Here is a 25,593-nt window from a genome sequence, read left to right on the forward strand (position 1 = left end):
TGACCATGCAGATATTTATGAGCAGGACATGAAGGCTCTTGTTCATTGATGGTGAAAATCATAGTTGTGGTGACTATGTTGAAAAGTAGTGTTTGTAGCTGAGAATGTGCTCTATACAATAGCATTCGTGCACTCCTCATATCTGTTAGTTTCCATGGGAAAAAAATCATGAGGCATTACTTTCAGAGCAGCTTGCATATCTGCGGTACATCTTATGGTTGTCTCAGATTTCCAATATTTCTGCTGAATGGGAGCCTTATATGTATTTTAGTCTAAAAATACACCTAGATCTCTATTAAATCACTTTCAACAACAATTCTCAGCTGAGCATTTTATGTATTGCTTCATGCAGATCTAGGTAGATCAGGACATATTACATGAGTAACAAATCAGTTCTTTAGGCAATTTTAGCAAAAATATCTTTTTGTGTTTTTTGTTACTTCTCTGCATCCTTGCCTGCTCATTTTAATTGGTAGTGGAAGCTTTCACCTTCCATAGAGTTACATTTTCTCTTTACAGTTAGAGTACAACATATGAACCAATGCACCTAATGAAAAGCTTTTGCATCTAGACTTGCTACTTCATGTACCAATCAATCAAAATATTGGGTTTGGGATTACATCCTTGTAGCAGCACAGTTAATGGCTCAACTTGCTCTCATTACCTATTTTAGTTACTGTCATGCATTCTTCTTTCTTAATCAGATTTCCTAAAATTGTTCCCGCATTCATAATCTCTAATCTGAAAGATTAGAAAAAGTACCCCTTTAATATTTGAACCTCTTCTAAATTACCCTGAACCTCTCTGACCTTGAATATACACTGGATTTTTTTTTTTTTTTTTTTCCCTTCATTTTCTCTTTCTATTTTTATGGTTGAAGATATTCTTAGAACTATTGTTGGAAAAATCTTTAGCAAGGACTATTTTCTATGAAGTTATGTCTGAAAGAGACTGGGAAATATCTGCAATAAGAATAAGATAGAAAAATTGGGTAGTTTTCTCAGTATAGGCCTTAGAGTCCTCTGTAGCGTGTACTGCATGTGTGAGCATGTATCAAATAACCACAAATTAAAATGAAAATATTACCTGCAGGCTTCTCTTTTGCATGCTTGGGAAAATGTAACATTGTCAAGCTGGTTTATTTCCTAATATTGTAGGAAATATTTTTTTATTCCTTAGTTTCATTTTCATTCTGTGAAGTCTCAGAGCCAGCTTCCTAAAAGGGGTAAATTAACAGAGCTCTGGTGAAGTCAAGCCTTGCTGACTGATACACTAGAGGCTCTGCTCTTAAATGGCTGTTCTGGTGAGTCAAGCTGATTTCTGTCATGCCTAATACTCTCAGCTGGCATGAAATGCTGTAGTCCTTCTCAAAAAACAGTCCCTAAAGAACTTGCACCTGTTCTCTGTGTCGCTTGGCAAACCATCCAGTGCAATCTGAACAAAAAAAAACTGAAATAAATTAGGCAGCTCTGCCTTAAAATGGTAGTTAGGACTCCAATTGCTCAGTATGTTCTTCTATACTTTTTCTCCATTAAATGATCTGAATCTGTGCGCTTTGTTAATGTGATTAAAGTAGTTACTTGTACTGTAGATATCAGAAGAGACGAGTGCTAGGAGCTGTGCAGTACATACTCATATGAAGAGGAAAGCCTTTCTATGATAATCTGAGTGGATGAAAAAAAAAAAAGTAGATCTGTGCAGTATTGTCTTTCTTCTTCTTCTTCTTTTTTTTTTAATGATTCTAAGATACAGCAGCTCTTCTGTTCTGTGAGAATAGCACTATATTTTCATAACTAACAGTTCTTTGGCATTATATGATGCCATATAATTACAAAATGTTAGAAGAAAGAGGTGAAGCCAAGCTGTCTGTCCAGCTGAACTTCTGTATCTTTTACTTCCAGCAAGCTTGACTCCAGTGTGACCCCATTAGGTACTGTACATCAGCAAATACTGTAGGTGAGTGGAGGCTGAGGAACCAGTATAATATGTAATCTTACTAAGTGAAATCTGTCTCAGACTAATACATGGCAGTACCTACTGAACAATGCCACTGCTTTTATTGATGTGTCTATGTTATAGACATAGCTAACTGTAAGGGTAGACATTACATGAAGTATTTAACCACTGCATTTGCCATTTAAAAAGCTTCCATTTATCAATAGAGAATATAAAGCATTATCTGATGCACTGACTTCTGTCTTGGTAAGGGTGGCCTTGTATTGAGTGGGACTAAAGCTTGGGTCATCTCATCAGGAGACCTTATGGACTACAAATTCAAACACATTTGACACAACTTTACACCTCTGCATGTGTCTCTGCATACTGGAGATATTTTCTTTGTGAATGTTGGCGATGGAAAATGGGAGAGAAAGATGGGAGAGGGAGCAGAACTGCAAAATTCCAACATCTTACACGCATAGAGTTTTATGTTGTTACAAAACATGCATTTTCTGCTCTAACTACATCTACTTCTACCTAGGTAATGGAAGCTATAATACATGGGCCTGTTATATATGAGGTTTTAACATTTAATTTTTCTTATTGTACTCACTATCTCTGTGCCCTTCTTTCAGCACCATCCATCCCTAAAGGGGAGGACTCAGTGTAAGACAACAAAATTGCTAAGAGAAGTGGAAAGCTACTAGCCAGAGCAATATTGATTAAGATAGCTGTTTTCAAACAAGAGAAAGTTATCAATAAAGAAAAAGGGAGTGAACCATTTTCTCTAACCACTATGGACTGAGTAGAAAACAATAGTTTGGAAGCATTTAGGTACAACTTGTATTTTATAGGGCATTTTGTAACTTATGAAATAATCTGTGTGCAGAGAAGTTTAAGATAAGCAAGATGCAGTGATACACCCAGACAGTATCACAGATATTTCCTTAAAAAGAAAGCCAGACTTCAAAGATTTCACTTCTCCTGTCACACAGCACTGGTGGAAAAAAAATATCTGTTTATTGATTTACCTTCTTTTTTAATCCCACTTCCATCCGATGTGTGTGGTGTTTCAAAGTCGTAACAGTGGGGCTGTATCTATTCCTGGAACAATGGGTGTTCCAAGTGAATAAAAAGCCATGGCCTATGATAGATCATTTGGATTTATGTCTGTAATTGTTTAAGAAAGGAACTTTACTTGAGCAATAAAAGAATGAGGCCAGAGAATAATATTAAGAATATCTTTGATCTTCCTTTTTCACGCCAGTCTCCCTTCACCAAAGGAATTGGATCTTCAAATAGTATTATGGATGAGATAAAAAAAAGAAAAATGTCCCCAAATCCACATTGATTCTACTTGACTGAAAATAACTGGTTCTAGCCACCAGTTAACTTATGTTCAAGGAAAATATAATCATAGTGAAGAAAAGAGCTGGTCATATTCATTAGAGTGCTGTTGGCTGACACTAGATTACTTTATACCACAAAAAGCTGTACAACATCTCTTCTGTTCACTTGAGCTCCCAATGGTGGTAGGGTGCATGAAAACCATCTCTAAAACCGGCATAGAAGTTGCGTCTCAGTCTCTTGCTATTAAAGTTATAAATTTTCTTCTGCTATTTACCAGGAGGTCAAGAGACTATGGGAGAGCAATACATATTTATAACAAATATGTAGATATTTTTCTGAGTCTCAAGGTACTTGGATATTAATTATCATTATAGTATCTTCAAAGTATGCTGGGGCTTATAGAGGTATCTGTTTCATAGAGAATTTGAGCTCCTTAAGGGAGTCCTAGCATGGTATGTTGATGTCATAAGGTAAAAGAAACTTGAACCTTACACTCCCAAGTCTCCAGCTAATTTGATAACTACTTAAACTATGTCTTTCCTCATCCCTTTTTTGGCAGGGTATAAAGATGAGAAAAGCTTCTTTTGTATGCTTCTCTCTGCAATCCAGCATAATAAAGCAGATTCTTACTACAACATCGTCTAAGTAAATAAGGCAAAATACTTCCTAAGCTGCAGTGATTTGGATTTCTGCAAAGCTACAGCATTACTAGTCTGTGTCAGTGCTGCTGATTCCAGTTGTGTCATTGTAGTGATTTGAAGTATAAGTTGACTTCTGTGAAGGACCTAGATAGTGTTTTAATTGCTATAGGGTCATAAGAGGTCTTTTCTTTTTATATTCACTGAGATCTGCATTAACGTTCTTCTCAAGGGTTCTTTTCTGCAAGTTTAAAGACGTCTGTTCTTCCTCCTACACAAAATGTGGAATTGTTAGGCTTTACTGTGGAGACATTAAATCAGACTCTGGAGATTCCTTTGTAGAAAAGGAAGTTGTATTGTTAAAATTACATCTGGCTTTTGCACGTGTCATATTTCACAGGAGCACTGAGCCCATATTATCTAGTGGCTTTGCTTGCAGTCTTTTTTCATACAGTGCTAATTTTAGATTTTCATCCTGTTGAAATTCAATAGTCTAGTTGTCAAGGCAAATAAAAGAAGATGCCTAAGGATAAATTTGTCAATGATTCAGCCACGTTTGTTGCTACTATTACTATGTAAGTGTACTGTAGTGGGGGACAAATGCCACATTAAGGATATAAAATTGCATGGAACTGTAGGCTTTTAGACTGAAATTATCAAATGTTTATAATTACAAACTGTGTTTGAATCATTACAAAGTAGAAGACTGCCAGAAGATTCTGGGGGAATTTGTAGTTTTCTTGAAAGTAATGTCCCCCTTGCTTTGATGTCTGCTGGTATTTTACCATTTTTCCCTCCCCTTTTCTCCTTATCTCTCCATGGACACTGTCTTTCATATACCTTTAGTGTCATTTGAAGGAAAAAAGAGATTGGCTGTGATGTCAGATGAGGACAGTGAAGGATCCAATCAGAACATTATCTTACCCAGGTGCAGGATAAGAAATGGAACATCTGCAGTTAGAGGGAATCAGGGTCAAAATCCATGAGAAAGCTAATTCTAGTGTAGTACAGATTATGATTTAATAGTGACTTTGCACAGAGCAACTGAAAAGTCCTGAGTGAGAAAACAAGCTCAGTTCTTAATAGGTGAATACTTTTGTAGCATATACCTTTTTAAACAGTACTAATGGCAAACAATCAGAAAAGCACACAACCCATTTGCTGTGCACAGTGGTATTTCACTGAAAACGGTGTGTTCTTGTGTTTAGCATATCTCCTGAGTCACAAAGAAGAAAGAAATTTAAAGACCATCAAATTATAGCCCTTGGTGATGTCTAAGATTCTTACTGTGCGTTCTCAAACATTGTGATGCTGGTTTAGAAGAAAGAGGGTATTTCTTTCAGTGAAGTTAAAATTTGGAAATGCTGTCACAACCTCCATGAGGGCAATGCTGTTACTGTGTGTGCATATCTTGAGATTTTTATGTGCCCAGGAGTCAGCTGCAATCTTCTTGCTAGTAGCTTGCTGTAGCTGCAGCATGGGAGGCCAGAAAGGTACAGGGAGATGTAGGGGATGAAGGTGCTGGTTTGAGGCTTCTCAGGTCATGTTCTGCCCATGTAGGAATGGAGACAGCAGGACGGGGGGTAATAAACCTCTTGCTTTGAACTGTCTGAAAGGAGCTCAGCACTTCATACACTGTCTGAAATCTGCCAGGACACTGGGACTAAGTTTCAAGGTACTGGGCGCCCAATGTATTGATTAAAGAAGGAGTTAAGGATAGTGTATCATATAAACTAGATAAAATAGCTGCTTCCAGAAATCCAAAAACTCTTAAATTTTCATGTTTTACAAAGTTATGTCTAGATAAAAATTTTTAAACAATAAGCCATAAACTTCAGTTTTTTTAGTGCTATCTGGCAAGAAAACCTTATTATTGCCAGTTTGCTCTTTGCAGTGTGGAAGATTTGCAGGACTGAAGTACTAGTCTCCTAGCAACCAGAGATTCTTGAAGAATCTTCTGTTTGATAGTCCCTAAAATATGTTAATACCACTAGATACTGCAAAATAAACCATTGGGACCCACACCTAATGAGATAAGGAATTTTGATTTATATCTTCAGTCCAGAATAACAACACCACTGCAAACAGTCTCAAACTATAGCACAGTTTTGTTGATGACTAAACATGGTTTGGATTGCTAACCATTTCTGGTTTGCTTTATTAGATTCTCATTACCAAATCCCACCAGTGCAAGTGGTTATACTATAACTGTGTACATGAGCAGTCCTGGTGAATTTGGTGTGACTATTTATATGTTTAATTACTTGCTGGACTGAAGATTTACTGTCTGATTTTCAGCAGACAGTATTTTAAAAGTAGTGCTCTTTTCCCCTGCTTATCTACATGCATCTGATCAGGAGATTGTTTTCTGACAATCTGCTACACATATGCTGAGAATTTAAATCTTGAAAGCAAAGTTCAAAGCTGACGTTCTCATGGGATATTTTGATTCAGCAATTATGTTGTCCTCCGGGCATCCACAGAGTACCTCACTCTCTGGAGTGCAGTAAATCTTTCAAGGTACAATCCTGAGAGCAGGAGGGGAATAAAAAAGGAGCGAGCATGTTAATCAATTCAAATGCCTACTACAAGGGACAGCTGCAATGGTGTGCCAAGAGACATCAAAAGAGCTACACAATTGTAAGTCAGCCCAGGATGCAGAAGTCTGCATTTAATGTCGAATCCCAAAGGATATATTCATGTTGCTGCATTGCTATTTTTAATGAATGAAGCAGGAAGGACTGTTGTGCCAGGCAGAAATTGTTGGTAAGGACAGAACTTACAGATTTCTGAAAAATATGTAGGAGAGTTCACCAATTTTTCCTTTTTGAAAAAAAAAAAAAAAAAAAAAAATCTGCTTCAACAACTATTTTATGAAGAAATGAAAGGAGTTCAAAGAAAAATAAACTGTACAAATTAGATTCTTACACTTTTTGGAATTAGCAAAAATGGATAACCCCCAATGGAACTGTGCTATAAAGAATGGTCTCTGAGCAAGGCCTCTGTAGGGCAGTTGTGGTAATTACACAAAGGATAACGTTTCTCATCTGCTTCTACTGATTATTGTTTAAGTGCCATAGAATCTCATTAGTTTGATCTTTATTACATTCATTATAGAGGCTTCACCATGAAGAAAAAGGCTTCCCTGTATTGCTAAACATAGGCAAAGGACAAGTGACTGTTTGTGGTCAGGATATCTGATTGGCTTCTTTTAGAGTGAAAAGAGAGATGATAGGATGAAGATGAAGGAAGTGTCTGAGAGGCAGTGTCACATCTGTCTCCTCTAGAGCAATATTTTCAGAGCTCTGTGAGTGCAACAGGGAAGGGAACTTTCATTCTATTTAAAGAGCATCTATTTGCAGTAAGCTAAAAACAAAACAAAATCCTGTCACTAATTTTGATGTGCATAATCAGTAAGCAAATCTACAGTAGCATCAGAGGGGATCTTCAGGTAATGAAGTCCACTGTAATTGAGGACATAAACAGACTTAAAATGTTTCTGTACTTTTACTCTACAGTTTAACCAGCAGAAATTATGATAAAATTTCATGACTGAAAATAACGTCTTTTTCTTCTGTTAAACATGATTATTTCTTTCTTAATGCTTGCATCAATATTTAACCCAACAAAAAATACTTGTCCCCACAACAGGGAAGTTGTTTGATTTCTTCTTGTTTGGCAGATACTTAATACAGACTCTCCTCTTTTGTGACTTCTGATGATTTCTGAGTCACAGACCATACGTGAAGCAGCGCTATTGACTGAGGTCTGACTTCTGTTTGCATCTCAGGTGGCTGCCAGAGAGACAAGAAAAGGGGAATGAAACATAAGGAGAGCCTGCTGAAAGGCTATAGAGAAGGAAAGAATGGGAGGTATCAAATAATGACAGCCTACACCTGCAAAAATGCCATGTTGCAATGATGAAATTTGTGAGGGAAGCATTATTGCCTTAATAATGCATCATCCAGTGCTTTGCTGGGCTAATGGTTTTATGATGAGCAAGGACAGGTCAGGAATAGAAAGGCTCTGGCCTTCCCGGAGGAATGGAGCATCTGAGCCATTAGAGAACTGCTCTCTTTCACCTGACATAACAGAGAATCACCGTCAGAATTGCTATTCTGAGGGTGTTTTTCTTGGTGGTTATAATTTCAGAAGCACCTGTAGAACTCTGTTATACCTATTAGTACTAGGAAAATGGCAGGTTTGAGCATTGGAAGGGCAAATGTGTGAATGTAAACAAAGACAGCCACTTGTGGAGACTCAAGGGTATTGCATTGGTTTGGAAATACTAGGAATGTCTCAGTGGGACTAATGAATTAAACAATTTTCTATAAATAGTGTCACCACATGTTGGCTTTCCAGTCAAGGTTAAAATAAGAGAAAAAAACCTTCCAAGAAGTCAGATGAAAGGGGAGAGTTAGTGTTTGAAACAGTAGAGGGGATGATGGCCTCAGTACTTTCATCTAATTTACATTTCTTCTCTGACTTTCAGGAAGTCTTTTGCACTCTGTTACTATAAAAATATCATACTCATGTTTGGGAGCTTGAAGCCTAAACCTCAATCCATCCTATATCTTACAGTGTACCTGTGCTATAAATGTAATTGTTTCTTCTTTGATATTTATGTAGCATACAATGACAATTGCAAACCTAATCCTATTTCAGTTAGGAAAACTACACTACTACTGCAGTGATTTGATGAAAAAAGACAGGAAAAAATAAGTGACAAAAATTCAGATTGCTGAACTCTATAGACTGATGTATATTTAGCATCTGTTAAAAGTTTTCCATTTAAATTTATATATATTTTTTTAATTATCAAAGAGGGAAGATGTTGCTATGGTTCAAGACTCCTTTTCACCTAGCTTTTCAAATGTTCCTTTTCAACTAATTCTTTATGTGTCAAGGAGACTAGCTGGAAGATGAATTTGTGTTTTAGTCCCTTTGTGAAGAGGCTTTCTCAAACAATGGTTGTAAACAGCTCTGCCCAGTATTGCAAATATACAAAGAGAAGAAAAGAACCAATGACTGTGAAATCTTCAGAGACAAAAGGAGGTGAACTCAGTGAAATATTTAGAGCGAGTGTCATATTTGTAAAACACTTATGTTTGACTGTGGCAATGAAACAGGGCATTAAATTAGGTATAAACTAAACTGAATGCACTTGAATATTTGTAGGGATCTTTGGTGTGAGAACACAGTTGTGAATAACAAGAAGAAATAAACAAAGGAAAGCTATGCATTTACCAAATGCTTACAGCAAAATAGATGGAATTTTAGTGCTGAAAATCTGTTTGAGAAATTAGTCAGCCCGATAAAATGGGGGACATGGAGACCAATGAGCAGCAAAGCATGTAACCAACTACTTAGCATATAAGGGTATTTTCTTAAAATAACTTTCTGGATATGCAAAAAAGATTCACGATGAGAATCTGAATCCCAAGTTAGGGTACTAGCTCTTATAAGGGTATACATTTCTTCTTTTAACAGTGTAAATGGGAGGCACTGAGGAAAGAAAATCAGGAAAGATATATTGTCATCAGTATGATAAAGAATCCATTGAACCAAAAAAATCATATGAAGCATAAAAGGGAGTTAGATTGCTCAAATAGGAAAGGGGTTAGAAAGTGTGTATGTAGAAAACCTAAATATGTGCTCAGCAGTCAAAATAAAATTTTGAATTTATAATATTAGCATCACCACATAATTACAATCAACATGAAGTAAACCTTTTATTCATATATGCTATAGGAAAATGCCAGAGCCAGTCAGAGGATGACCATCCTGATGTCCTTTTTCAGCCAGGGAAGGATCTAAATTTAATCAAAAAAAATTCTGGCTCTACTGATCTGTGTGTGATTTTTGACATTTGATTCAACAGCTTCCAGAGTTTCATCCAACAGTCATATTCCTTTGGGGTAGAGAATTCATTTGAACTTCCAGTACTTATCAGGGAGAGGATGACATCACTCTTCTCTCTATTAAACCAAAAAGGATAACAAGGGTTTGCCAGTAAACCTCTACTTCAGACATCACTAGAAAGGGCTGCTAGGATCAGCTTCCCTCTATGCTGCATTGAGGTCAGTCTGGCAGCTTGGCTTATGAGTACAGAGCCAAATGAGCCCTCAGAAAGAAATATTTCATACTGTCAGGTCATTCTTTCACAAAATGAAGCTTTAGAGCAATAACTGGCAGATATAGAAAGAGATAGTCTAGTTTTATAGGAAGAATTAATATATTTTATTACACCAGTTGGTACGTTCTGAGAAGCGAACAGAAAATCCATGCTGTTGCTGAAACTTTATTTAGAAGAAAAAAAGTTCTTAACACATAAAGAGGCTGCTTTTGTTGTTGATTTCTTTCCCCAGCTGCATTTTTTGGTCCACTAGAAACTCTCTTACCCTCAGAACATTGTCTGTTTATAATATTATTAAAGCTAGAATAGTCCTGCCAAAATGTGCAGTATACCAATGTATAGTGCCCTCTTTGGACTAGTGATGACCTAAACACTCTACTAATCTTTCATGTCAGTGGTCTCCAGAGATGCGTTTTGAAATTTATGGCTCCTAGATACAGGGCATCACTACTTTTCAAAAGAAAATGGATTAAAGAACTCACTGAATAATTATGAAATTGTCTGTAAGTCGGAACTAATTTTCTAACCCCTGTCAGGCAGGACTTGGTTCATACTTTGTTGTCTGAGGATCTATATGCCTTCAGATATATGTCTAACTTTAATCTGATTCCTACTGATCTTTTAGACCTTGATTGTTTTGCGACAATGAGCTCCCTATACAATTTACTCTGTGTTTAAAAATTACTTCTTTGATCATTTTTTGAATTTATTGCCTTTGTGTGTCATGTGAGTCCTTCATTCTTGAGTTATGAAGGTAGAAAGTGGAACAGCTGAAAATCAGTTTTACTACCCCTGCTTTTTATATGTTTCTTCTAAACTTAATCCATTCTTTCGTTGCTATCTCTTTCTAAAGAAGATATCTATCTTTTGTTCCTTTTCTAAATGTTTTCTGTTTCTGTCTGGTGTTGGTGAAATGAAGATCAGTTCACTAGGCTGGAATGATGTAGTCACAAAAGTTACAGTTTCTCTTCTTTCTCTCTGTTTTTTCTTTCTTTCTTTTTTTTTTGTTTGTTTGTTTTTGTTTTGTTTTGTTTTTGTTCTATTACCTCCTCTTTCTCCCCTTCTTCCCTCGCTATAAATTTAGACTTCTTGCCACCAAGCACGCTTGGATTTGTCAGCACTGAATTTAGCCTTGCTGTACCTTCACCCAGCTCTGCTAGTTCACTTTCAAATCTATCATCTCCTGATTTTTCCCAGATAATTGTGTTATCCTTTTATTGTTGATAATACATATATTTTTTTTCCGAAAATTGAGATAATTTTGCTCTAATCTCATTATAATATTTGCTGCACTGTCAACTTTTATGTTATCCATGAATTAATAATTGCTTTAAAAGTTTACTGCGCACTCACCAATGAAAAGGTTTAATATTTTAGGCTTAATTTTTGAGAATCCTTTAAGGTGATTTCCTTAGAAACTTCCCTTTTGAAAGCTGTTGTTCTGGTCTGCATTCAATGAAAAATTGTTTTATGGCTGTTGCATTGTATAGCTTCATACTTCTTTAAAAGGAAACATCGTGTCATATTAAATCAAGTACCTTTCAAAGGCTGTTACAGTTGCTCTCTTAAACTCATCCTTGGGGGAACATTGGCTAAAGAACAAAGCTTGTGTTATGAATAGGGATATAAACTTCACAGTACTTATGTTTGTAGAACTTTTGAAAACAATACTTCCAGTTCCTCCTCCCAGTCTGCTATAACTATGCAAGACCCAGACTGAGCAACCATGAGTGTGTCCTTTAGTTCTGGTCCCTCTCTGTTTAGACTGGGGCCATAAATATAGCATCCCATGATTTTTTTCTGGAACAGACAATCTTTCCTCTCATATAAAAAATGGCGAGGCAGTGGTAGCAGACAGAATGCAACTTGAAATCTTGCAGGGCGTAGAATCATAGAATCACCAAGGTTGGAAAAGATCCATGATCACCCAGTCCAACCAACCACCTACCACCAGTATTTCCCCAGTAACGATGTCTCTTAGTACAACATCTAAACATTTCTTGAACACCTCCAAGGTTGGTGACTGAACCATCTCCATGGGTAGCCTCCTTCCACACATGACCACTCTTTTGGAAACAAAATTTTCCCTAATATGCAACCTGATATCTGGATTCCTGGAGACTTATATGTAGGCACAGGAGAATGGAAATTTGACTGAAATTAATATCAGGCAAAGTAGGACATCCATTTTTCCTACTTAAATATGTGGCTAACATAGAAGGAAAAGCAGGGTTTGAGAGAAAATGTTAAAATAAAACATGAAAATGTGTAATCAGATGAACAGATTGAAGGCAAAAAGTATTAAGGAATAACTACCAAAATTCCAATTCAGAATACTTGAGAAAGTAATTCCATCTTAAAATAAAAAGAAACATGAAAGTAGAAACAGGATAAAGGCCTCAATAAAACAAAGAAACTATTTTTTTCCAGCAGAAGAAAATGGAATGAAATTGTGGCATTAAAAAAGAAAAGCAACAAGGATTTTTGGAATATTTTTAAACCAGATATTCCAAAAGATCGCTAGTCACAACTGATTATTAACTTACTCAGATGGATTTTTAAACAAGCTGTTGCTTTGAAGTCATTCTTACCTCTGTGCTAAGTAGTTTAGCTAAATAAATGATCAAATATAAGGCTTTGAAGTTATGAATGTTTATCAAGATGTTTTCAATCAGTGCTGTCCAAAATATTAATAAGCAATAGGAGCAAGATATTTTTAACCAAAGGGAATTGTTAACATTCTTTATCTTCGGGAATTAAATAATCTGTGTAGATTATTCTGAAAATAATGCCTCCTATTTATCAGTGCAGTGTTCATTGCAACATTGGTGCTGATGAAAAGAACAGGGAGCGCAAGTGTCTGATGGCAGGGGTTTGGGGCAATCTGCATTTGTTTTCATAAGAGAGTTGAATTTGTGAAGGTTGCTGCAGGCTTACCAGATTGCCAGGTGACCAGATCTTTGCCTTTGACTTCACATCTGAGTAATGAAAAGTTCCATTGTGGACATGGTGTTTTATATATTGCTAATAACCACACAAGAATTATTAGTCTTTTCTTCTTACAATATCTGTCATAATCCTCAAAGCATATTTTTCCAAAAATAAGTTAATCACTGAAAGCCCAGTGATAGGTAATCTCAGGCTTTTATGCCAAAAGTCTATGAAAAGCTGTAACTTTTTTTTTTTCCTTTTTTTTTTTTTTTTTTTTTGTGCATTTGGTGGTTTTTAGTTTTTTGTTTTTTTTCTGTGTTCATTCTGTTTTGAGAGGCAAGCTGTTAACATAATGAACAAACAGGGCAGTTGCTTAAGTTTTAATGTATTCATTAATTGGGGTAATGGAAATAATAAAAGAGAATTTATTTGAAATACTGTACTCCACTGTAGCAGCTGTAAATATACAGAATAGAGCAAAAACCAGAGTTGTGAACATGTCAACTAGATCCACTATTTTTTGAAAATTCAGAAGAAAAGTGGAAAATATTTTTATGGTGCGTTTCATGGAAACAACATAATCAGTAAGTAGATTTATTTCTGACAGTAGTAAGGTCTGCTGCACTTGTTCTGAAGTTAATAGTTCCCAGTTAATCCAGACATAGTAATTTAACTGTAAAACTGTATTACAGAGGGTTGTACTTGACAGAGGCTGTACTTGACATAAAAACACAAGATATTTTTAACTTTGAGCTATAAAAGGAAAGTGCAAATATAGCATTTGAGCTCTGTCTGAACTTCATCGGCCTTCAGTTCAGAGAAGCTGGTGAGTTGGGTTTTGCTGGAGCAAAAGTCACCAGCTGCTGGAAGATTTAGGACAAACCTTAGATAAGATGTCTAAATTTGCCATGTCATGAAAGTCATTGCACATAGGACAAGGTTTTCAGGGGTTGACAGCGCACTCACATGTAGATATTGCTGAGAATTCAAAATGTTGAAGGAAACAAGAATAAGGATAAACTGAATCAGGCAAGGGTGGTGTTGAATTAATCTAATGTAAAGATAATTACATAAATCATAGAGTATTTTGCAAATTCTTTGGGAGAATCTGAAAGCATCAAGTTATTTATGTCCTTGAAAAACAGGATGGTAACAGAGGCCAAATGAGTGACACTGCAGTAGAAGACAGATCAATAACTAGGAGGCAAAGAAAACAAGGCTATTTTAAGTTGGATGTCAGATTATGAGCTTTTGCTGTTCAGAAACATTGTTATCAGGACATTTACAAACAATGGAAGACAAACAGTTAAAGACAGAGGTGATGCATCTAGGTACCCCATAAAAAGGAAGCTGATGTTCTGTTGAGCCAGGCTACCGTATTCCATTATCATGTAAAACATGGTGAGTCATTTGCTTTGTGGAAGACTTGTTAAATGGATGAAAAAGGACAAAGATTCAAGACAAGTGAGGAAGTGTTTAAGGATGATTGCTGGGTGGCAGGAAAGTTCAAAACAGCACACAGAGAAATATCCAACTAGTCTGCCATTCATGTGCCTGGGAAAAATCATAATGTGTCAATATACATGTCCAAGGAAGACTTAGATGTTCTAAGAATCAAGAATGATTGAAGGAAATATTTGACAGCTCATTATTGATGAGAAAATGGCTTGATTTAATTTTGGATACCTGCAGACCACTCTGGAATTATGACACATGCTCTAAAAGTAATGCTTATTTTATTCTGTTGGCCCATGATATCAGAAGCAGATGGTGGTATGGCGGTAGAGATTGAACCTTCTCATCAAAGGCCATAGTATCAGAGGATGATCTTAGAACAAACCTGCTGGAGTTCAAGAAGCATTTAGACAATTAGTTCTAATTTTACAGTTGGTGAAAGGGACACAGTTTCAAGTTTACCAAAGTTATACAATAAACCAATGCAGACAACTGTATGAAAAACATTATGATGCCCTCTCTTGCTTTACCATCTCAGAAAAGTTTTTGCTGATCTCACATATGCTAGCAAACCCTATAAATACATGACCAGTTTTACCTATATTTTGCAACAATACATGTCTAGAAAAAAAGCTGTTCATATGCAAAGCAACATTCAGCACTGGAAAAGCTGTGGTCTTAAATGTTCAACAGAAAATAAGGATTTAAAATACATATGTCAGGTAGCTCTTCCTGACATATTAAAGCTGCACATACACCTCTAAAATTCCACTACAGCTGTGAGGACACATGCTAGTATTTATTATAGCTATTAGGCTTCATATCTTTGAGAACGGCAAGAATCAAGCTATTGATCTGTGGCACTAAAATAACCGAATTACTAGAAGAGCTCCTGTTGTTTTTCTTCTGATGATGGAAGTCCAATAAGAGTTGAAAATACATAATGCCTAGATGTCATGATGTTTAGCTAATTATTACATTATTAAATAGTGACTCAGCCAGAAGGGCTCATTTGTTTTTTCCTTCTGAAAGAACTGGAAATTTTATGCATTGAGGAAATGAAACCTGAAAGTTTGTTCTCAGCATCCTGTTCTTTGTCACTAACATTTCCCAACATGGGGGAGATTTATATCCTTCAAGGAAGGAAGGAATATTTAAGATGTGAATGAATACAAGAGAAGCAGGAAACCAACTGCAGCTGTCAACACACAATTTATAGAGATGTAATACTGCTGTGGTAATATCAGACAGAGACACAATAAACTGTATAAATGATTCCTGCAGACTTGAGCTCAGAAATGAAACTAGCTATGTTAGTGCCCAGCATCCGTTCTGAACTTGAGGAACAAAGCCTCTTTCCTTCCAGGCTTCTTCCTGTAATGCTAATGTTACACTCCAGGATGGCTATAAAAAAGGTACAAATAAGCAGCCAGCTGCTTGAGAAGGGATTAGTCTTGGTCCTTTCTGCATTTGCCTAATCCCCAAATAAATAAACAGATAAATAATTATTTGCCAACAGCTTTCCCGCATCTATAAGGGAAGCTGTTGGCAAATAATTATTTCATATTTTGTTGGAATAATTAAAAGACTTCAAGTTATTTTCTACCCCCATAGGCTTCTTTCCTGCTTAGTGTTTGAAACTGCTTGGACCATCTCCCAGCGTGCTGGTGCTGGGAATTGAGTGGCAGATTGATGCTGGGAAAGATAGTAGAGCAAGAGGAAGTTGGGGTGTGGGACTTTTGCACTTACATGGTATGTAGCATTGGAAGGAGAACTGATAGTTCTGTCAAGTTTGCTGTTACTGCTATGAATGAAGTAAAAAGTCATTTTATTTTTAATTGGGGACTGAGTTTGGCTCAGAAGGAGCCAAACTAATTTTGTTTTAATTATTTATTGTGTTCCACCTCTCATCACCATTTCTCTTTTGACTGTATTTTTAATTAACTGCATTGATTGCAATGGACTGAACCCTCACATCATGTAACTTTGCTGACTGACTTAGCATCCATTTTATGTTTCCTGGAACATTCAAATAAGAAGCAAGAGAAAACCTCAAAATATTGAAAAGTGGAGAAAGAAAACATATGTAAGGCAAATTACGAGACTTTTCGATGTTTTAATGTTAACTACAAGCATCCATGAAGACAATTTAGCAATTTGTTTTTCCATTTAAAATCCCAATAATGACTGGGTAACCCTGGTTTTGTTCTCTTTGCAATATTGTAATTCTGTTTCATAGAATCATTTCAGTTGATAGTCTTTAAAGGTCATCTAGTCCAACCATGTCCTGCAATTAACAGGGACATCTACAATTCCTCCTTGTGATAACCTCATGTGTACTGGGCAGTATTTTACCTTCTGTTGCTGTTCAGAGATCAGCTCAGCATGAGTGGCAGCATGAGTAAAGTGTCTCCATCCATCCTGGGCTTCCCTGCCCTGTTGCTGTCAGGTTACTGGAGTTTCTGGATATTCCAGGAGACTGTGATGACTCTCTGAGTGGCTCTGGCAGGCAGCACGTGTTCCAGCACCCCATCAAGGAGCAGAGCATCCAGGGAGCACTAAGACAGCCCCAGCACTGTGCACCTACCTTCTTAGGAGCAGGGCTGGGCTGAATAGTAGGCCTGGCTCAACAGGGCCCATTGCTAGGCACTGCGCAGCCATGAGGAGATGGAGACAAACCCTGTTGCAGCCTCACTATGGTAACGGCTGCTTCCTAGCAGCTAGGAAGTTTTCCACTGCTGTGCCCCTGGTATCCAGGACCATTGCAGTCTATGAATGCCTCTCAGTCCTGAATAGTATTTACTTCTTCCTCCCAAGCCTAAGCTCTGCTGGCCATTGCTATGTTGATTCTTGCTGATGTCACAGGCAGTCCCAGTTTTCTTACTGCAAGACTATGATTCAGGTCTGAGTCTCCAGGAATAGGATGTGTCTAGTACTTTCTGTGAGTTCACAACACCGAGCTCAGCAAAGAAAGTGATATGAAGGTCTGGCTGGCTCCTGTAGGAACAAATGTTTGTAAACCAGTTTTTGAATACTCAACAACTGCTCATTTTAACCATATTCATGTAGCTAGGTTTTGTTACTACTGTTAACTAGGGAATAGATTTTCTTTAGGACAATATCTCTTTATTCCTAGCATAAAAATTGTTGCTGTATGAACAAGCCAAGTATTTATTCCTCATTTTCATTTGTTTTAAATGTTCTCATTATCTGAGCAGGAGGCAGATACTGCTATATCATCGATCATTCTTGCCTAGATAGCATCAAACATTAGTGCTTATAAACTCAACTCATGCAGTTGTTTTTTTAGAATAAGTTAGTTTATCCTTGCAGGTATTGAATTTACTGTCAGAAAATAGGAGCTGGTGGCCAACAGTGTCTTAACAGAAGGCTACACAGCCTGGAGTCCACATGCTAGCTGTTCAGCAACAGATAATCCAGCTTACTTGAACATTTCCATCATTAAGCTCTCAAGAAATTGTGGAATATCATTTTAGTAATGGAAAAAAGAAATTGCTTTCGATACAATGGTAGCATGAGGAGGGGTGTCACAGTGAGATGTAGATGACAAAAAACTTCTGTTCACTCTACGTATTCAATAAGTTTGGTACAACACAGGAAAAAAAAAAGACTTGAAGGCTTTTCCAACAAGGCTGAAAATGGAAAAGTTTCTTTTGAACACATTAAGTGGCTGCTTATTGTCTGGAGTTTGCTTTCTGGAAATTTCACAAGCATCTTCTCAAGATCATTACACAAGAGTACAAGTGCAGTAATGTACTTTCAAATCAGACAAATGAGCAGAATTGCATTTGTTACCTACTCTCTGTATATCAATGATAGTGATATCTCAAATAAATTCATTTTCCTGCTAATATCAAATACTGCTAGTCCCACTGAGACCCCACTCACAATTGAATATTATTAATGACCTCTCCAAGAGGTCTTTCTAATCATTTTTTAATCTACCTCTTAGTATTTTTACTAAAAATTGCGTTGGGAGACTTTCAAAGCAAGATTTATGGCATCTGCTACTTTTTCTTATCTTCAAGACATGTTTTCCTGTTATTTAGTACTCCTTGCACTGAATTTCATTTCATTTGATAAGGTCAAATTAAAGCTTCTTTGCAAAGAAGAAAAAATCAACTTTTGTAGAGCTTCTTGAAAAGATATATATTCTACAAATATAAAGCATCTTCCCAAATGGAGGGTACCTGAGGTCAGTGCATGCATTTCACAGTATTCTGAGTCGTGAGTGTACAGTGCTACGGCAGGCAGGTTTCATTTCACTGAGGACGGACCACATCTAACAGAAAACAATCCATCCTTTAACTCATAAAAAGTATCTGTTCTTGAAATTTCTCATTCTCATTGTATGTCAAAAATACAGAGTACCAAGACCTACAGAGAAAACAGGGTTTTTCAATTGCATCTATGGTAGACAACAATATTGAATCCCTGTATTCTGTCCCCAAAATGCATGCTGTGCAAGGTTCATATTAAGGATTTTTGTTTTACTCAGGTAACATTATGAGCATGGTAGGGGGAAGAGCAAGGTTGTATCTGTGTTTCCATTAACTGTAGTATGTCAGTGATTAAAATTTTATCAAAACTGAAAACCACTGAACAAATGGGGCAAAACCATAAATTACAAGTGAAAAATATATCAGAGCAACTTTTCAGCAGTCTTGCACTTGAACATTCTCTTGGGAGTATCCACAGATTTTCACTATGGTCACAAGACAAAATGGTTGTGTTAATTACTGCATGTGCCTGTGAGATATACTGGTCTGCTGAGGTCTTTTGCTTCTGTGATATACTAAAGCTATGTTATGGCAGGGTGAAAAATCTGTTCATAAACAGGATAATCACCTACTTATCTTTGAAGGAAGAAATGAAAAGTGATTTGAAATACCTTCAAAGCTCATTGTCACAAATTACACATAAAGTTTGCTAGACAAAACCTGGGCCAGAGAAAAAAAAAATATATTTTTTCTGCTTCTTACTCTTCTACCTTCTCTTGTCTGGCTTTGCAGTTTTCAGGAATCTCTGCTAATGGTTAATTGTTATGAGCCTGTTGTAATTTCCATTACTCTGAAAGTACTACTTCTTTCTAGAAGGACCCAAAGATAGAGTGTGCAATTGAGAAGTGATTTTCAAACTCAAAGGAAGAGGAAAAGTCATATTAACACAAATTTCTGGAAAATGAACACTAAACATATTGATTGCCAGTGCTGCTTTCCTGTGGCTAGTGCCAAGAGATATAAAATCAATGTGAAATGCATGTGCTCAGCATTTTTCCCTAACTGAGTAGCCACTCCAATTATGGCAATTAGTACATTTGGGTGAAGAATGATTTTATGTTCTGGATGGAGCCCTGATTACTGTGCAGAAATTCACAGAATCATAGAATGGCTTGGGTTGGAAGGGACCTTAAAAATTATCTGATTCCAGCTCCCTACCATGGGCAGGGTTGCCACCTGCTAGATCAAGTTGCCCAGGACTCCATTCAATCTGCTCTTGAATGCCTTCAAGTATGGGAATCCACACCTCTGGACAACTTGTTCCAATGCCTTACCACATTTCTGATGAATAATTTTTTCCTTGTATCTAATCTAAACTCACCCTCTTTTAGCTTAAAGTGATCCCCTTTATCCTATTGCTATTAAACAACATAAAAATTTTGTTTCCTTTGTACTTATAATTTTGGCCAGTTCATAATGTCTCCCTGGAGCCTTCTCTTCTCCAAGTTAAACAGTCCCAGCTCCCTCAGCCTTTCTTCACAGAAGAGGAGCTCCAGCCCTATGATCATTTTTGTGTCCTCTTCTGGACCAGCTCCAACAGCTCCATATCTTTCTTGCACTGGGGACCCCAGGCCTGGATGCAGAACTGCTCATGAGACTTCCCAAGGAAAGAGCAAAAAGGGTCAATTTCTTCCCTTTCTCTACTGGCCACCCCTTTGTTTTTGCAGCCTAGAATACAGATGGCCTTATAATCTGCAAGTGCATGCTGCTGGATTGCATCCAGCTCTTGTTCACCAGAACCTTCACATTCTACTCCTCAGGGCTGCTCTCAGTGAGTTCTTTCCCCAGTCTGTACACGCATCTGGGATTGTCCCAACTCAAGTGCAGTACCTCGTAATAATACCTGTTCATTTATTGAGCTCCCTCTGTGTCACATGCTGCTTTCCTTCTCTTAAAATGGATGGTGGTGGTGGTGGAGAAACCAAGTGCAAACCCTAACTTCAAAAATTTTAATTGTTTTTAGAGAAATATTTAATTTCATTGAAAGCATAGAGTTTTTATTGTTAAGTAGTTCAAACTTTTTATTCTTTCCTGTCTTGAATACATAGCTTACTTTATTGAGTACTGACTAGTAGATGTCTATGCTTTGTAAAGAAGATTTTGATCTAATTTGTATTTGATGAGCTGAGAAGCTGTAAATGACCATATGAGTCATCTTGGGAACATTATAGCTTTATGTACTGTGTTCAACTAGACGAAGGATCCATTAGTGACCCAACGGAGGTGTTTTAGAGCAGGCAAGGAGAACTCTCTAAACACCATCTGCTCATACTTGTTGCTTGTAAAACGATGTCACATCTGCTGCTCTAAAAACATTATGCTGATCTCTCCTACAGTACAAGGCTGCTGCATTCCTCCTAGAAGGAGGGGAAAAGAGTCAGTGCTACATTACTGGGACAAGAGGTATTAAGTTAGCTATAGGTGAAGCCACACATGGCGTTCTTGGCTTCTAACATCTTGAGAGTGTGCCATAAATGTCAAAAATAAAATGAAGAGGATTCAGCACTCTAACTAATGAAACTGGATAAATACTTGGACTGCCATTCTTTGCTGAGCTCAATCTTGTCCTAGCTTGGCTGCTACTGGTGCAAGTAATACTATTATGTTCCTTAAAACTGAAATAACCTCTCAGAGATTGAAAGGATATTTAAGATAACTGAATCAGTGGAAAATTAATTTTGTCTTTGGTTTCAGACGAGCTCAGGGTGAGAGAGAACTGCTGTTTGCTTTGGTCATTAGATCTTGTAGCTTAGAATATTTGACTGCCTATCTCTTGTGAGATATTTAAAAGCTACTTTACCAATCCTGGAAGATCCAAGAATATGTATCTGCATACGTTTGCAATGTTACTTATTACTATCGCAGCCTAAATGACAATTTCACAGTAGTTGTGCACAGAATTAGAAAAACAGTCAGTGTTGGTATCAGAAGGAAAGAGATTATAATGATGCAATCAAAGTCCTTGAATGTACTAAGCAAATACTGTCCTAACTGACTGAAGTCTTCAGTACTCAGCTTTCAGTGCTCACCTTCAATTATTTTGACCTGTGATTCTTCTACAATATTACTAAACATACAGGCTCTTTTAGATAAAGAAACAATAACAGTTTGAAGTTGTTACGGTTTATTTAGCTAGGAATTCAGTGGCTATATTTGCTTCACATGATAATGAGTATAAAGGAAAGAAATTTGAAAATTATTGTATTTACCTGGTGCCTCCAAATGGTGAAGAGTAATGACCAATATTGTCTCTCAAATATTTGGCAAAGGAATTAAGCCATGTATTCTTTTATCTATTTTGACAAACAAAATCTGCTTTGAAACTACTGGCAGCCTGATGGTCATCTCCAATTTGCAAGGGAGAGGAGAGCATACTTCTAAGCAATGTTGTGTGAGAAGACACGGTGAGAGGGAGGCAGGGAAAGATGATCATGTGGCATTTCCAATGCCATATGTGACTCGTGTGCCCATTTGAGAAAAAATGTAGATTAAAAGATACAAGCCAGACATAACTTGAATGTGAGGCAAATGCATGTTTTTTGGGTGCATCCATATTTCTTTCTATGCAAATCTGTTCTTTGGCAGACTGCGATCAGCATATCCTCCCAGTGCTGAGAAGCTCTTTTCATTGTCAACAATCCTTTTCAACTTGATTTTTTTTCAGCCTATTGAACAGGTCATTTTTTTCAACCTGGAAGTATGACATAGTTTTGAGTTGTGTATCCTCCTCTGGCTGGTGTGTGTTCAGTTTGCTTTCATCTGGTTAAATTATTTTACTTTTCTCTCATTCATCCAAGCACTCCGAATTTCATACAACATATAAATTGTTGTATTTAGTAATTACTTTCTACCTATCAGAATCCCATTTAAGTAAATATAAATATTTTTTTTGATGCGATTAGCTGTCTGTAATTCCTCTGCAAATATCTACAGTGGAGAAAGTTTGTTCTTTTTCTTGGTGAGATTTCACTTCAGTTGCAGCACTTTGCTAATACATAAATACTTGCTGCTGAAATGTTCCTGAAGATTTGTAGCAGTTCTCAGAAGTCTGAAAGTTGAAAATCACTGTACCAGGTCTGGATCCAATATAGATCTATAAAAAGCAGTACATGCATTGTTGTGAACTCCTCAAATGTCTGCAGAAAACATATCAGACAGGTGGCAGCGTCACAAAATTTTTCATCTCAGTTTTTTTTTTTAATGAAGTGCAACCTCAAACTTTCTCAACCTCAAGCTTTCAAGCGTGTTCTTTCATGTACTTCAAGATTTGTGCTGTTATATTTCTATCTTGTTTTTGTACTTAATTCAATGTAACCTAATTATTTCTTTCTCTTAGAGATAGTATTCTACATATGAATAATTGGTAATATACAATACATTGGCAACAAACACGTGAAAAAATTTTATGTAATGTTCTGTATATGTTCAAATGTACATTTATATAACCAGTGTTTTTAAAATATCTTTACAATAACAGCACCAAAGATTGTCTTAATGATCATCCTTTTCCTAGGCACGCTTCAGGTAAGGACTTGTACTAAACAAATTGCATTGAAGTCAACATGCAAGTGGAAGACATGAATCTTTATATGTTCTGTTTACCTATTCTCCCCTCCTCCCCCCTCCATCCTGCTATTCCTTTTGTGTCTTCATCTGTGTATATACATAGTTTTGAACAGCAGTTCTGGGTTTGGTCATGTAGGATTTCAACCTTTGCTCAAGAGGTGTAAGAACATAATGTATCACTTCCAGGTTTAGCAGCTCAGGTTTTCTGACCATGCCAAAGAAAAACTGTCTCCCTTCACCAACTTGGGTAGGTATAAAAAATCCCATCCTCAGTCAAGCGAATAATCTCATAATGAAAATAAACACATAGTTTTGCCCAGACCATAGAAGAAAGCTTCAGAGCTTCAGTCTTTATTTTTTTCTTTGTCAGTTTAAGATGTGGGGTTGTTTTTTTTTTTGTTTTGTTTTGTTTTGTTTTTTTTTTTAGAAGAATCAGTAAAGAAATTGTAAGGTGACATATATTAATTCCAGACACACAAACCTTAGCAGCAATTTTAGGATAGTACTTAAACTTTCTAAAAGAATATACCTGTTTTGTGTAGAGATACCTGAGCAAGTTCTAACCTAGTGAGCTTGGCTGTCATAGAACTCTCTGCATGTGAAACTATCTTACTCTGAGCACTTACTGACTGCTTATCTTCAGCTGATCTGGTTATATATATGCTTCATTACAGTGCAGAAATATCTCATTTAATCTCATACAGATGAAAAACAGTGGAAAGGTCTGGAGAGGTGTATCCCGTCTTTCCTTCCCTTCATACGACATGGAGTTGAATACTTCAGCTACTAAACAACCCTCTATATTTGTTCCTCCCTCGAAAAAAGTTTGTGTACAAAGTGAAAACCAACCCAGGTAGAAAGCAACCTTCTCAAACAGTTTCATTAGTGCACATTTGTCACAAATGACCCAAATAAGTGATTTGAGAAAGAGCTCACCATGCTTGTACTTCTAGGCAGAGATGCAGATTTTGTGGCTGGCATTTCTTTGCTTTGAGAAATCATAATTTCTACAGGTAAACCAGATCTTGTTCTGCATGAGGCACCATTATCAAATGACTTGAGAGAGGGACCTGTATCCAGTGACAAAGACTTCTCTAATCTGCGTGTCCGTGCTCCAGCCACAACTTCATCACTTCTCAAGCTCTCTAAGTCTATTTCTTGATGAGTTTTCCCAACTACGACATTCTCTTTCCAGCTTTCAGGAGACTTTCTCTTAATACGTAAGTCATCTAGGCTTCTCACACCAGACGGAAAGGTGTTTTTCAGTTTAGCAGCTCGATATGACCTCAAACTCATGGGATCGAGCACTCTGAAGGTAACTTCATTAATAAATTGAGAGAATTTGAGTTTGGCTTCAATTTTTTCTTCCACAACAGACAATGAACTTGATGATCCTTGACTCACCAAGCTTAAGTCAGATGCAGAGGAACTGCTTTTCTTCTGTGTTGTCTTCAGTTTCTGGAGCTTTTGGCTGGTATTCCCAACTTCTGCAGGATATAGAGAAGTGTGTTCCAGTCCACGGGCTTTTTCACCCCCTTTCTGACTGTGCTTTGATCGATGCGGTCGATAGCCTTCATCCTTATTTTTGCTTTTAACAAAGCTTTTAGCTTCTGACCTTGTGCTACCCTGTAACTCAAAGCTGTCCTCACTGGAGCTGCAGCGTTTTGAGTAACTGTTCATTGTCAAATCTCCAGAGACTTTTCTCTCCACATCAGTTCCTGCTTCTGCTACAGATGTGGAGGTGGGTGCACAGTGTGCTCTTTCTTTAGTCACCCTGCCAACCCCCTCTTGTTTGGCTGGTCTTCCAGGCACAGCACCCTCTGGCTTAACAGGAGAAATGGAGCCCTTTGACTGTGACTCCATTTATTTTTGTGTCGGTATGTCAGCTGGCATCAATGAAAGTGGTACTCCTATAAATCCTCTCTATCTTGTAAGGCAATGGGAATGCCTTTGAAAGGCGTAATAGTACAGCCACCACATTTTACCCCATATGCATCCCAAATTATGTGTATGTTTCATAATTAGATCAATAACACATTCCCATCATTTTAATTAGCCATACTAATCAACAGAATCTATAGGACATGCAAATTTTCCAGGGTATTGAGTGCTTAGTGGATGAGCATGAGCTCTTATTGATCTGAATCAGCATATGATATAGTCCTGTCTGTTGATCTGGAAACCAAACTACCATGATGTAAATCAATTCTCACTAAGTAAAGTCTGGGGTGATTCTGTTTCAGGGCTTTATAAAATCCAATAGTAGAGAAGGTCATCC

At 37.1% G+C, this 25,593-nt stretch overlaps 1 protein-coding gene across 1 annotated transcript in view; it reads right to left on the bottom strand.

Annotated features, from left to right (window-relative positions):
* The window catches only part of BEGAIN (brain enriched guanylate kinase associated), a gene marked incomplete at both ends in the record, with an annotated part of 133,938 nt that extends 108,943 nt beyond the window's left edge, over positions 1-24,995 (bottom strand). The window contains one exon of the mRNA XM_079537903.1: positions 24,252-24,995. Coding sequence (XP_079394029.1) covers positions 24,252-24,995 — 744 coding nt within the window. The remainder of the gene's footprint in view (positions 1-24,251) is intronic.
* Positions 24,996-25,593: the final 598 nt, after the last annotated feature.

This window comes from Tetrao urogallus (genome assembly GCF_951394365.1).
Source record: "Tetrao urogallus genome assembly, chromosome: 6".
Classification (NCBI taxonomy): domain Eukaryota; kingdom Metazoa; phylum Chordata; class Aves; order Galliformes; family Phasianidae; genus Tetrao; species Tetrao urogallus.